This window comes from Sitophilus oryzae, unplaced genomic scaffold (genome assembly GCF_002938485.1).
Source record: "Sitophilus oryzae breed Bouriz unplaced genomic scaffold, Soryzae_2.0 scaffold_402_pilon_pilon, whole genome shotgun sequence".
In the NCBI taxonomy this organism is placed as follows: Eukaryota; Metazoa; Arthropoda; class Insecta; order Coleoptera; family Curculionidae; genus Sitophilus; species Sitophilus oryzae.
The window spans coordinates 1,438,945-1,454,919 of record NW_022146977.1 but is presented as its reverse complement, the minus strand read 5'-3'; the positions used below and the strand labels follow the sequence as shown (position 1 = coordinate 1,454,919).

General features: G+C 32.5%; 1 protein-coding gene and 1 long non-coding RNA gene across 2 annotated transcripts in view; both read right to left on the bottom strand.

Annotated features, from left to right (window-relative positions):
* Positions 1–15,975, bottom strand: part of LOC115885613 (lachesin-like) — a 149,523-nt gene that overhangs the window by 40,208 nt on the left and 93,340 nt on the right. Inside the window, exon 4 of the mRNA XM_030904576.1 lies at positions 304–431. Coding sequence (XP_030760436.1) covers positions 304–431 — 128 coding nt within the window. The remainder of the gene's footprint in view (positions 1–303; positions 432–15,975) is intronic.
* Positions 13,490–13,819, bottom strand: LOC115885575. Its single transcript, XR_004050762.1, has 2 exons — positions 13,760–13,819; positions 13,490–13,698 (listed from the first exon to the last, which is right to left on the bottom strand). It is a non-coding gene; the product is annotated as an uncharacterized LOC115885575 (long non-coding RNA).

Sequence of the window (15,975 nt, the reverse complement as noted above, 5' to 3'; positions counted from 1 at the left end):
TTTGGGCGCGTCTTAAAAAAAATCGACGCAATATTTTTAGATATTGACCTCCCTACAATAATTGACATCAAAATCAAATTTATCATGTCAAATAACTCCCAGACATCAATTTTCATCTAAATATTGACGTTACTTCAGAAATTATTTGAAAAAATCGAAATAAAAATGAAACTTCTACACCCTGTATCTTCGAAACTAAGCATTTTGGGACATACATTTATACGAACTTTTCTACTTCGGACCACCCTCTATAGCTTCCTTACCACTCTGAACACATTCGCATGTGCGTCTTTGGGTACTTACCGCATCGTTGTGGTTCCAGAAAATGTAAGCGGGCGGCTCGGGACTGTGCCGGACCACGCAGGTGAGATTGATGGTGCTGCCGCGATCGATGAACAGTTCGGGGCCGCCCACGATCTCCGTGTCGGGCTCTGAAAAGTTAAAACCGCAGGTTAGTTCTGGGAAAGGCCGTGGGGGCGCCGCGGACCGCAGCGGCCGATTAGTTTCGTTCCAACAATTATTTTACCGTTATCGGCAAAATAATTGTAAATGTTTCGCGTTGATGCGAAGGCGGATAATGTACGTATTCGAATAGAGGACTGGATTTGTCCTAAAATATGAATGAAAAGGGTAATTATAAGACTAAATTGAACGGGAGATTGTTTTTGTGACAAATAATATCGAATTGCTTCAATGCCCCTACAACAATTGTAGCGTTTTTTTAAACCACTACCACTGCGAACGGCAGCTTTTCATCGGAGAGCAGTCGTGGATAAGGTATTTCACTGGAAAGAAAACTAATTAAGAACAATAAACAAAAAAATAGATATTGGGCGCCAGGCATGTACAGAGAAAGAAAACACAGTTGTATATTACTTAAAACTAATGACTATACTATATTTATACTATATTTATTCATGTTGAATTCTGATGGCAAATAGCATTGTACAAATTTTTTAAATTGTTAAATTTTATGCGGTGTTAGATCTGATGTGTTGCAACCTGTAGATTCTAGAATCTATGTCTTGTTATTCATCTGTTAATATAGCGCAATAATAATCTATAGAAAGTAATACTATTACAAGGCGTAATATAATGAAACCTAAAATCTAAATCACATTGTAACTACTGAATCGACATAAATGTTCTTAATAATCTAACCACTAAATATAGTCTGTACGATATTATTTAAAATGTACGTTACTGTTTAAGACTGAAAATATTTTAGCTGTTAAATGTAAAACTAGAACTTAAATATACACTTAGCTGTTCTTTTATGTAACCTTGCTTCAAACAGTAGCAGCGTGAGGTGGTCTAGCATCTCTGTACTGTCTGTCGGCCATCCTGTTGGCCAAAACAACAAAAGGGGCCAGATTGAGGACACCGTGAATCACTTAGCCGTAGCTACTGACTAGGCTTAGAAATGGGAGTGAAGCAGCATGGGACTCAAGCTAAATCCACGCTGTGGCACTTATATGTAAGAAAAAAATCATTCTTACTGGGGACACTCGTCCACAGGACATCTGTACATAAGATAATGTCTGTACATAAGACACTATCCGTACCTTGGACACAGTCCGTACCTTGGAAATAGTCCGTACCTTGGACGCAGTCCGTACCTTGGACACAGTCCGTACCTTGGACCCTAAAAATATGAAACTCTTGTTTAAAACCAAACAAGGTCTAATAAACAAAATAAACCTACCTCGAAATAATTCCGAGGGCTCAATAAATAATAAACAACATGTCCTTTCTTCCATGTGACATTCTGGAGGACAAAAGAAAAGGGACGCCAACGTGCCAGCAAAATACAAATACAAGTTGGGACATCCGTAACTCTACCCTAAAAATATTCAATAATAATATCGAATCGATAAAAGGTAATAACTATCTTTACCTGTAGCCTCGAAATAGCAGCTGATTCAAATTATACAGCAAGATTTAAATAATCACTATTTCTAAAAGCTGGGATACAACAGAGCGTCAAAACAAAGTGAGGTTAAGCACGGAGAGTTGACAGAAGCGATGTTGACAGCGCGCGCCTCCACAGAATAGTAACAGGGTTGTGTCGAACGATAACAGGGTTGGCGACTAGGGAACGTAAAAATTACGCGTCAAATAAACTATCCGGCCTGAACGAGAGGGAATCCGGTGATGATAGGCCAGACATCATATATTATATATAAAAAAGACATGTAACGAACTAAAAACGTTACACAATTATTCTTTTGTTTTCAGTTTATCCTTTTCTTTCTCATAATAACTTTCTAAAAAATAAGAGTTATATAGATACAAAAATACAACGAGTTATTCTTGGTTACAAGTGCTGAATTGACTAATTATTTATCTGAAATATTATATATAGAACTCTAATTTAGAACTAAGCTAAAACCAACATTTCCCCAATTAGCATGTTGTTGACTTGAGCTAAAATAGACTAAACATCAGTTAGTTCTGTTTCAAGTTTTAATTAGAGCATTCAATTAATAAGAATTAAATCGAACTGTAGGTGTCCGAACTTAAAAGTCAAAATGTTAATGAACAATACATTTTAGTAAAACAATTTGCAGAGGTAACTATAATTAGAACTACAATTAATTGTGTACGATTTTAATTTTATAGTGTTTAAAAGTTAAGATTACAGATATTAATACTTTTTTAATAGTCATTCACTCTCTTTTTTATATTTTTTTTATATGATCAAAAAAAAAATTGGTCAAGTGCGAGTTGGACTCGTTCACGAAGGGTTCCGTACCATTTATTATCTATACAACATTAGACACAATATATTATTATAAACTTTTTTTTTCCGATTTAACTGAAATTTTGAATGCGCGTATAAGTAATTAAAAAAAATATGAAGAAACACATTACTAAAAATTGTATTAATCAATAATAAATATGTAAAAAGTAAAAATAAATATGTAAAAATTAAAAAAAAACGATTAAAAAAAGTCGCCTTGACTGGGATTCGAACCTGCCTTACGTCATAGCAGGGTAAAGTCCGAACGCTTTAAAAACGCGGCCACCGAGGACTTGAAAGATTCTATGTAAAATTCTTACTTAAAAGATATTGTTTAGTGAAAGTACTTTTTTATAAACATTTATTTAATTTAGTTTTTAGTATTTGTTCTTATAACGGCAACATAGATACATTATCTGCAACAAATTCAACTGTCTAGCCTGGACGGATAGCGAAGTCTTAGTAATAGGGTTCCCGTTTTTACCTTTTGGGTACGGAACCCTAAAAACTAAGTTAGGATTTTGGATTTAACATAGTTTGCTTCTACGGTAGAGATCGTTCATTGGAAATATCTTAGACTTTTTATATATTTATAGCGGTCTGTTAAGTGAAAAGTTTAATTAGTAAAAATTACTGTTACACAGACCATCGAATTTATTATATATTTTCTAACAAAACGATAATCATGGTTTCTAGAATTATGATAAATTTGTATTGCAATAAATTGTATATTTATTTTTTTTTAATTCGAGTAAAAATTATATTTTGAGTAATTTAAAAATTAAGTTACGGAGAAAAAGAGAAGTCGGGTTTGATTGAATACCTTTAATACCTTTAAATATTTGATACGGATATGTTACAAAATGGCGAAGAAGAATTCGCAATAAAAAAAAGAAATGAATAAAGGATCACCTCTCTATACGGCTGCCTGAAATATTAAGCAAGGATCGAGATATGATAAAAACAAAAAAAGTAATATTTTTTTCTTTCTACGTATATGTAGGCCAGAGTTCAAGGTGTGTCTTATAGCATATATAGGAGTATAGAAAAACCAATATAAAGAAAATCTGCCTTATAAAATATATCTTATTGTTATATAGTATTTTACTTTAATATAAGTTTGTTATAAAAATATATTGTATTAAAAAAGCTTTAAACATAAGCAATGATAATTAAAAAAAGTTCGTATAAATGTATGTCCTAAAATGCATAGTTTTGGAGATACAGGGCGTAGAAGTTTAAGAGATACCGGGCGTAGAAGTGTTTTTTTTCGAATAAATGATATTAAAACAGTTTATGTTGAACTTTTGGCTGAAAAACATGTCAATTTATGATTTCAATAATCTAATCTAGTCTAATAACTATTTTTGCTTGCTTCATCCACGTTACCGTAGATGTAGCTAAGAAGGCTTAGGTAGGGTATATATAATAAATGAACAAAAATACAAGTAGCAGAAAAAGGGGCCAAAAAACCCTACATATATGCTTATTCTCTGCATTAAGTTCATCAGACCGAAGGGAACAGCCATTCGACGACCGGTCAGGCCGACTTTGCTGTAACCCTCGATCTGACCAGCGAAAAGCAGAGAATAGTATTTGAGTACAATAAGTACTACTATGACAAGAGTGCTAGACCTGGATTTAGACCAGATTTTGGCGGTACGATCTGTGTTTGTCACGGCTACCGCTAGATGGCGTAGAGCGTCTAGCACTCTTGCCATAGTAGTACTTATTGTACTCAAATGCTATTCTCTGCTTTTCGTTGGTCAGATCGAGGGTTACAGCCAAGTCGGCCTGACGATGGAGAAAAATCTCCGAAACCCGTCGTCGAATGGCTGTTCCCTTCGGTCTGATGAACCAGGTGGATGACACTTCTTATGGGAGAACTGGCAATAATTGAAAACTTGACTACAAGCGATTTTCTAGGAATCTTCCTTACCGATAAATTATTGACAAGAATGACAGATAAAGCCTTGACATTCTTTCAGTATTCCAGCTCATCTCTTTTTCTTTCTAAAGTGTGCGTTGAAAGGAGACAAAAACAATTTTTGGTGACCCATAATTTGTTATTCGAACACCACTTTTCTCCTTGTCGGGTCGTTGACGTTGACTTGACTTGTCGCCATTTTATTTCTTTTGTTTACACGCTGCATTTTGCTTTGCAAATTTAATACATAAATTATTTAGGCAAATATAGGTTTTTAATAAAACTCCTCGGACTAACGTGTAGCTAAGTGTTGATAATTTTTTTTTTCATCTTAACATGCTCATTGTCGTTCTCTTGATTTTAGGTGACAGAAAAGGATCATAAAATCAAATTGAATTTTTGTATTTTCCTTCCTATTTATCCTTCCTAAATATCAACGAGATGAGCCATCGGAAGAAAGGGACCATAGTACAAAACAGAAAGGTGATCTTGTTTCTTTCCACTTCGGATATTGAAATTATTATATACTGTAGTCCTGTTCGGCATTATGCTCTGAGAAATATAGATAAACAAAGAACAACAGATATAAAGCATCCCAGAGGAAAAGAGAGGCAATACCTGTATGTACTCTCTCTGATATTTGTGAAAGTTACAGCAAAGTATTGTTGTAAATGTCATCTTTTTGATCGACCTGAAAATTCGAGCAAAAAGATGACACTTTCAACAATACCCTGACAGATATCAGAGACGATACAGGTTTTTCCTCTCTTTTCCCCTGGAATACTTTTAATTTATTATTCTTTGTTTATCTAGATTTCTCAGAGCACTATGAACGAACTCAGCTTGTATGTTTGAAATAATCGTCCAGTTGGCTTAAAATGATGATCGAAGATATTTCCCATATAATTTTACTTTCAAAATTACGATATATCTTTTATTTCTAAGCCATCTATGACGCCATTTTTTTCAGTTTTGTTATAATTAATTTTGTCTCTTGATCTACTTGTAACATTATTCTTTTAATTTTATTAATTTATTGTGGTGAAATTAATTTCTGTTGTATATTTGATATTGATATTAAACATATTTTTAAAAAATGTATATATTGACATCAAAATAAAATTTCTCATGTCAAAAAACTCCCAGACACCAATTTTCATCCAAATATCGACGTTAGTTCAGAAATTATTTGGAAAAAATCGAAATAAAAATATGACTTCTACATCCTAAAGTATTTTAGGACATACATTTATGCGAACTTATTAACTTATTTTTATTTGCAGAATATTCTGCCGAAGTTTCCGGAACAACAACATAAAGATATTTGAGTAATACTTATAATCTAACCAGAATTAATATTTTTAATTTGAGTGTTTTATCTAAATTTCCACAAACATTTAGACATATCTAGAAGGATCAGATATTATATTCATTGTTGGAATAACCCGTCCCATAATATTAAACATACTTAACCCAACCAAAAGTACAATTTCAGACCTTTCGACCACATTCTGACCCAAAAATTACCGGTAAATTTAGGAAAGTTTTGTTTATGCTATTAAAATTAATTCTAGAAATTTTGCCGTCCATTCCGTTTCGGGGATCTACCTAAAGCAATTTTAATAACAACGCCAAACTTCCCGTTTAACGTGTAAGTGTAATAATTTCTGGGCCTCTTTAGAAGTTCCACTTTATGGACTAAGCTATTATCTGAACTAAAAGGGGAAGGCTATGTTTTAGTTGTTACTTAGCTGTATTAGAACGAGGCATTGAGTCTCGCGGGACCCGGTGGCATCATGCCTGGATAATAGCCATCTGAAATGTTTTGTTTACGGTTTCGGGAAGTTTGGTTTAGGCGACACGTTTTGTGGATAAAGGGAGGGCATTGATTTTTGTTTTTTATCCAGATTTTTAGAGAGTTTTTTCTCGATTAAACGGTATACAGGGTGTTTCTCAAAAGTGGCTCGCCCCAATAATTTTTTTAGATAAAAGAACGAGATTTGGTTTGTTAGTATATGAGAAAAATTAAGATTGATTGAATAACCAAAGCATGTGGTGACATGAGCCAAAAACAAAATGTTCTATGAAAATTTTGTCACTAAATTATTGCATAGGGTGTTTTAAATTTAATGTAAAAAACAACTCTTCTACTAGCCTTGTATAATAAGTTAGATACCATACCTGTATAATAGCGTTAACCATAAGTAGTAGATTAAATTTACAAGAAAGAAAATCCAGAAAAGATCCAATGGTTCTCCAAATTTAAGCAAAAAATCATTTTATGGGCTATCTCTCAGTTATTTTGGACTTATTTGAAAAACGGCAAAGAGAAAATATGTTTTTTTTATCGAGATCTACCAGCCTTGAAAATATTTGCACTTTTTTAAGACTCACCCTGTATAAATTATAGAAACTGATAGCTGATATAGACATTTAAACTTATATAAACCCTATCCTTTGAATAAGAAGACTAAGGAAGGAGCATAATGCTATCCATGTATTCGTGCATGGTGGGCGGAAAAGCCACCATAAAAGCTCTCTAGGGTGGGGATCCTTGACAGTTCTGTTTGACGATTCATTTGACACATTTGAATTTGATTTGAAATTTTGTGGATTTGTCAGTCTTTACGGAGCTTATTTTATGTTATTTATTATTTATTCTACTACTGATAGTTGTATATGTTGAATGGCACAGTCAAACTCAGTGAATCGAAAGAAAACGTATTTATTTATAGCTTCTAATTGGTTTAACAATAAACAATAAGTTCTTCAGACTGTGTTCAGACTACGACTTCTCGCGTTCTTTTTTTTAATGTTCTTTTTACATCCACAGATTACTAACTACTAATCTGGTTATGCAACCAGTAATTCTTAGTATTGTCATCAACACCCCCTTTCAATACTACAAACTTACATACTAAAATCCCTAGTTTTTGATATCTCTCTAATAACCTTCAAATTTCAATATTTACTATAACCTAAATGTTACAAAACATTAAACAATAATTTCTTATCATTTTTATACATTGAAATCAAATTAAAATATCGTTAAACCAAATAAACATTTATAACAATTGCTTGTGTATTAATTTATACCAAAACAACATTCAAACAATCTCTAAAATAACAAAACTTAATTTTTGGTAAGGCTTTAGTAAAAATGTCTGCTTGTTGCATTTCTGTCGAGATGTACAATAACTTAACTTTGTTTTCTCTAATACAGTCACGTATAAAGTGATGTTTTATATCGATGTGCTTTGTACGTTTCGACTCAAATGTCATAGCCATTTTAATGCAAGACTGGTTATCTTCATAAATCGTAATAGGAAATACATTTATATTTAAAATTTCTGAAAGCATTTGTCCTAAATATAAATTTTCAGTTATACACAATGATAGAGCTACGTATTCAGACTCTGCACTTGATAATGTAACTACATTTTGCTTCTTAGTTTTCCAAAAAATAACATTATTATTTAATTTTATTACAAAACCACTAATACTTTTTCTATCAATTACATTATTTGCAAAATCTGCATCAACATAAGATTTTAACGTTATCTCTGAATTATAGCTTTTTGTAAATTTTAAACCATAATCTTTAGTTTGATTTAAATATCTTAAAACTTGCTTTAAATGTTTCCAATGTTCTTGTGAATAATTATTTTGAAATTGACTAAAATAAGTAACACAATAACATAAATCTGGTCTAGAGCCTAACATAATATACATAAGACAACCTATCAGTTCTCTATATGGTAAGTTTACATCTGTTACATTATCATCTATTTTTAATTGTAACTTCGATTGCATTGGTATTTCAGCAAATTTTGATTGTGTCATATTAAAACGATCTAAAGTCTTTCTTATCAAATCTTTTTGAGTGATATATAGTTCATTTTCATACTTTTTAATTTCTAATCCTAAAAACATTAACTTTGAATTTTCAAATTCTTTCATTTTAAAGTCTTTAGAAAGCTCTAACTTTATATAATCCAAATTTTGCTGATGCTTAGAAAATAAAATCACATCATCAACATAAACTAATAAAAACGTTACTTGGTTAAAGTAAAAACATGGATCTTTCTTTGATCTTTGTAAACCTAAATCAGTAAGCTTTTTATGAAATAAATCGTTCCAAGTTTTTGGTGCCTGTTTTAAGCCATACAAAGATTTTGTTAACTTACATATAAGTTTAGGATTTTCATTCAAACCTTCTGGTTGTTTCATAAATACTGGATTTTGAAGAGTTCCATAAAGAAATGCACAGTTAACGTCTAGTTGTTGAACATATAAATTCAGTTCTAGGTAGAGTGATAGTAAAACACGAATTGTAGCTAGACGAGCTACTGGTGCATATACTTCTTCATCTAATGCACTTTGCTTAAAACCACGTGCCACTAGTCGAGCCTTTTTCACCACAACACTATTGATTATTTTTTCACGAAACACCCACTTTGAGTCTATAATTTCTTCATTTTCTGGTAGTTCAACTAACTGCCATGTTTCTCTTTCTTTGAGTGAGTTGAGTTCTTCATCAATTGCTGTCTTCCAATTCTTGTCTTTTATAGCTTCCTCAAACGACTCTGGTACTTCAGATAGTAAATTTCCAGTTGTTAAGGCAGCCATTAAGTTGGATTCAAAATCTACATCATAATTTTCAAGGTATTTGGGTTTCTGTCTTTTTCTTGTACTTTTTCTTATTTCATTAGTTATATCTTGGTCTTCTTCACTTGAACTATTATTTTTCTGATCTTCTATGTTTTCTAAGTCTACTTCTTGATCTATGTCTTGAACTGTTCCAGATATTGTTTTTATTCTCAACTTTTCATCAAAAATTACATCTCTTGATGTTATTATTTTCTCTTTCTTAGGATCCCATAGTCTATATCCATTCGCTGTATATCCCATTAATATCATTTTTCTTGAATGTGCATCTAATTTTCCATGTCTTTCTTCCTTAGGAACATGTACATATGCATCACATCCAAAAACTTTTATTTTATCTAAATTTAGTTTTCTTTGATACCAATGTTCAGCTGGGGTCTTGTCAGCTTTTAGTACTGTTGTGCGTGTTCTGTTAATCAAATATATTGCTGTCAATATAGCTTCACTCCAAAACTTTTTATCAATATTGGCTTCATATATTAAACATCTTGCACGTTCCATTACTGTTCTGTTATACCTTTCTGCTATACCATTCTGCTGAGGATTATAGGGTATGGTATATTGTACTTCAATTCCTTCTTTTTGACATAATTCTTTAAAATTCTTTGATATATACTCGCCACCATTATCACATCTTAGATGTTTTATGTTACAACTAAATTTTGTCTTGATCATGGCTAAGTATGTTTTAAATTTTTCAAATACTTCATTTTTATGTGTTAACGTATAACCTACAGTAAAATGTGAATAGTGATCGATAAACAACACAAAATACCTTTTTCCATCATGAGATATAGGTGTTATCGGTCCACACACGTCTGATGACACTACTTCAAACATTCTTTTCGGTTTTCTTTCCTCTTCCAGACTCCTATAAGATAACTTCGTTTGTTTTCCCTGTAAGCATGTTTCACATATCGATTTTGTAGGATACATTGAACTGTGACCCATTCTACGATGCATTAAATCATTATCTACATCTAATAAATTTACTTCATTCATCTGTATTTCAAAATTGATATAGTATAGATTTCCTACTAGCTTACCTTGTGTTATCTTCTTTTCTTGTTTCATAATACTTACAATTCCATTCTCAAATATTACCTTTAGTTTGCTTTGTTCTATTCTTTTTACTGACATTAGGTTGTGTGATAAATTTCTACATACAAGTACATCTTTCAACTTTATTTTCATACCATTTGTATTCAATAAACAAAGATTTCCTTGCTTATATGCTTTAATCACTTCTCCTTGTTTGGCTACTTTAATATCAAGATCTACATTTATGATATCTGTCAAAAATTGTTCTGCCTTTGAGGTAATTAAGTGATTTGTAGCACCACTGTCAATAACAAAAGATATTTCGTTCATTCGGTTGGAATTTATGACATTTTCTGATGATAAAAATGCTATGTCTTCATTTTCATCTGTTTCTGCCACGTTGCCTACAAACTTTTGCTGTTTTTCTACTCTTTTCTTCTTACAGTCTACTCGTTTGTGTCCTTTTTCGCCGCAGTTATAACATTTAAAAGGAAATTCTGACTTTTCTGAATAGTTTTCTCTTGTTTTTCCTTGATACTTTTTGAAATTTTTCTTCTTACTTACGAAAGCTTGTACTTCTTCTCCACTTTGTTCTTCTCTTTGCTTCTCCTGTCTTGATTCTTCCATTAACAGTTTGTTCTTCACAAAGTCTAGAGTTATATTTGTGTTTCCTTGACAGAAAACTACGTCAATAGCTGTTGATACTACTTGATAGCTTTCGGGCATTGCTGCAAGTAACTGGGTTATGATTTCTGAGTTATCAATTGATCCACCGCTGTTCTTGATTTCAGTAATCGTCTTTTCAAAATCAAATAGGAAGGTACTTAGTTTTTCTTTTCCTGTAAACTTCATGTTACGTAACTTTCTTTGTAACATTATTTGATTTGCTATTCCTTGTGTTTTAAATGTTCCACTTAATTCTTCCATAATTTCTTTGGCTGTTCTTTTGGATTTTACCATTTCTAATACGTTATCTGCCAGAAATTGTACGATTATATTTCGTGCTTTTACGTCATTCTTCTTGAAACTTGCCAAATCAGCTGGATCTTGTGGAGGTTCTGTTTCAATTACTTCTAATACTCCATGCTGTTCGAGACACAACTTTACTCGAAATTCCCAGTTGGAATATCCATTTCCATCAAAAGGTTTTACATTTGCAACCTGCGAAATCGATGCCGCCATTTTGTCTTTTTACCAGAACTTTCTTCCGTTAGCTACTTCCCAATAAAACCTTTAATTTCGTTCACTTTTTCCGATGTTTGGGTGCCTGGGCCCATAACCTGTTGAATGGCACAGTCAAACTCAGTGAATCGAAAGAAAACGTATTTATTTATAGCTTCTAATTGGTTTAACAATAAACAATAAGTTCTTCAGACTGTGTTCAGACTACGACTTCTCGCGTTCTTTTTTTTAATGTTCTTTTTACATCCACAGATTACTAACTACTAATCTGGTTATGCAACCAGTAATTCTTAGTATTGTCATCAACAGTATAAAGGTAGTAAATCTAGATGGAAACTGTGGCAGAACTTAAATTAACAGTGACACTATCGCGATTTATCGAAAAAGACTCTAAAATAGTTGGTTGTGTAGCGTGCGGTAGATCTCGGCAAAAATTGAGTGAAATAATGGAACAACTTTTCGCTAGTAAGTGACTATATAATATACATACGTGTAGTAAACCGATCATTTATGAAATTCACTTAAATTAACTAAATTATATATTTTTCTTGCATTTTAGCTTTTATTTATTACTTGTCAAAGATTAGATGTCAAAGAATTTAGATACGTTAATTTGACTTACCTGCTTCAATAGCGTATCGGATGTTTGTCTTAATAAATACTTATTATAACTTATCTATTTTTATTAGAATTATATATTTTTATAACAATTTTAATAACTACCAACATTTATTCACAACGTAAAATAAAACAACAAATTATTGAGTCTACCCCACGTCTACCCTACATCATAGTTTTACATTTTTTATATAAAATTAGAACGACACTGATAAACCGAAATTTAAGTCGGTCATATTTGAGGCCCATCGCGGTGTACCTAAAATTTTTGATATGCTCCTTCCTTAGTCTTCTTATTCAAAGACCCTATCCAAAAAATATCAATCTCTAAACAGTCGGTTACCTTTGGAAAGAGAAAAGCCAAATTATCAATTGCGTAACGGGAATGTATTAACGTAAAATTACGGCTATAATTAACGACCCTATTGTAATTTACGGGTCCGTGACAAAGCTTATTGTTTTTGAATGGAATAGTTTCTGTTTGGATTCCAATTTAATTCGTATTACGTACTTGCGCCCTAATCCTTATTGGTTTGTACTGGTTGCGGTTTTCGATCCCATCTGCACCCTGCCCGAATAGTAAATGGGCCTCTCATTTACATCGGTATAACAAGAAATTGCCCGATAACTATTCGATTTTTCGCTGGTTGACATCGTTTACTTCAGGTACTCTACAAAGGCTGCAAACCTATCCATATTGTAACGATGTTACTTAATTTTTGTGATAATTAATTTGTAGTGATTAAATTAATTAGCTTTTAATTATCAAATTATTTATAAAATCATTATTTTGTTAAAAGCAAGTAGTAGAGTCTTGGTTCGTATCGATCGATACTCGCGGGGATACGGCGCGTGCCGTTGTCCCCACTGTGTGCTCCTGTCTCCACCATAGAGAAAGTTAATAGTTTAGAGAGTGGTGAATCGCGTGGTAAAATGTTGGGAGATTGCGCTTTTAGCGCCCTCTACTTGGCTACAGGTACGAACTATGAAAGAGCGGGAGATTTAAATTATTATTATACTTATTATTTTTAAGGCAATTGTGTCTTAGAGTGCCCTTAACAAAAACAGTGATATAAATGGAGATACCTACTCAAATTTTATATTATCATGATACTAAAGGATATAAATACAGCATTTATAATCCTTTTACACCTTTTTATTCAAAGTCTTACACGCTAATATAAAATTTGACTATCTCCATTTACTTCACTATTTTTGGTTAAGGGCACTCTTAATTTTAATTTTCCTTTTTTTATGGGAAAATGATTAAATGGGAAGAATTGAATGGGAATGGAAAGAATGACCAATTATTGTATTTTGTATTAATTTATAATACCCCTATTCTACTAAATATCTAGCTACATTGTACTTACAGTTAAATAGCTACATTGTACTAGTTATATACATATTTACAGTTTTATGATGGCTATTATTTCTTTTCATCGTGCTATCAATTGATTCGCTCCGACTTGAGTACTATACCTCGAGATGGCTCCAGGAATTATTTACCTTTACAGGCCTAGAATATGAAGATTCACAGTAGAATTTTTGGTTTTACTGCCTATTAGTAACAAACCTACCCCCCTACATCAAGGGACATACAATTATGCCTTGTTCTCGGCCATGATATTCCTTCCATTCTATATCCAACATCCAACTTAGCAGACCTTCTGGTTCACAACAGGGCCTAGACTGGTCGGATGATATTTTAACAGAATAGCACTTGATATCTTTTTCACACTTTCATTTAATAATTAAATAGGAGGGCTGGATGGTATAATTTCTAGAAAGAATAGCCAGTGAAATAAAAACTTAGGCATGGACATTACCTTTCTTACCTTTGTCTGCTATTTTTTAATAAAAAACAACTGTTTAGTTTGCAGAAAAAATAAAATTAACAATCAAAAAATTTCTTAAAAATGATCAAGCCTTTGTACTACGCCGCGTGCCGCTTTTGAACAAACAACAAACAAAAGAATGACGTTAGCGGCGTTGCCAATGTCAATTTTCTAAACTACCCAAAAATCTAAATTAAATTCGCCAATTTGGGGAGAAAAATGTCCCGATTCACCAAAAATTCCCCATATGATTATTTTAACAAAAAAAAAATAATTTTAATAAAAAATACAATATTTATTATATATGTTAGAGAGATTAAACTGTAAATTACCTCCTTGTTTTTAATCCCTTCCCTAGTAGTCATTAAATAATTTGAGGTCACTAAATTTTCTTTCAACTGAAGCATTTGCAAAGGGAAGCACAAGTAAAAAGCAGATTATAATTTTTAAGTTGGGAAAGATATATCGTCCCGCTCCATTTTTAAAGCTAAAAATTTTACGCCATTTTCAATCAGCAATAAAATGTTGAAACTCCCCTTATTTTCGCCCCCTATTGCTAAAATCCCCACAAAACTCCCAATCGGCTCCGGATTCCCCAAAATTTGGGGAATTCCCCGCAAATTGGCAACGCTGGAGGTTAGCGTGTTCTTTCTGAATATGCTAAGACTAACGGACTAGTGTCGAAACACAGATAGCTAGATGGACGTATTTCGGCACTTGCGAAATACGTCCCTTATATAAATTATAAGGCCGATTATTATATACAGCCAAACCACAAACCATTCGATAGTTGAAATCATTCATTCATTAACCATTCGATAGTCTAATTCATTCGATAGTTCCCATCGCTACTAATAATCGATCGTTTCCATACTTAACAGCGACCCTGTATATTACGTTCTAGTGGGCCGATTTTGATGATCTTTTAAGCAGTTTGTAGCTAAATTATTTTACTTTTTAGTTAGACCATCTGTCAATTACACGAGGGAACAAAAAATGTATTATTAAAATGTTGTTTTGGTGAAAGCTTGGAACACCCTGTGAAAAAAGTTAAAAAGGGAATTCATTATAGAATTTACGAAGAAGCAATATAATTTCCAAACTTTAATGAAACATCAGACAGGGATAAAGTTAGAATAATAGGTTATTAATAAGTATCAAAGAGTTCACAAATGTCGTTACAACAAATGGAAGACTATGCGAATGAGAATTTGGAATGTTTATCGTGATATTAACAAAGAGTTATTGTTACGAACCTATTGTTTCTCCGCATAATTGTATTCGGTATTATTCAGGAAAAGTTTTGAGTTCTTGAGTTATATATAGAGGGGACTTAAGGGAGATTAATACTGATATTTGAACTAAAGCACCTGGCAATATTTTATGAAAAAAATAATTAATTAATACGACTCTGGTTTCCTTTCTATCTTGTATTAAATTTTAGATTTAATTGTTACGTTTTTCGTCGGTTCCGTGTGAATAGAAAGTCACAATTTATTTAACACTAATTAACAAACAAATAAATCTTCTCTGTTTAAGTACAAAATACTTACTGAATACCAATTTGGATTTCTGAGCAACAAGTCCACAAATGACGCTATGTTTTCCCTCCTTAATAAAGTTTACTCCAGCCTAAACAACCATCACTCTACAGCAACAATTTTCTGTGATTTTTCTAAGGCGTTCGATTGTGTAAATCATAAGATCCTAATTAATAAACTGCAGCACTATGGGTTCAGGGGATCACCTCTCGAATGGTTTAAGTCGTATCTGAGCAACAGAAGTCAACTTGTGAGAGTGGATACCACGTTGTCTTCTAGCAAGCCAATAGAATGTGAAGTACCACAAGGCTCAGTACTAGGCCCTATTTTGTTTCTTCTTTTTATTAACGACATTGCTAACATAAACATCAGTGGCAAAATATGTCTTTTTGCGGACGACACTAGCTTCACTTGGAG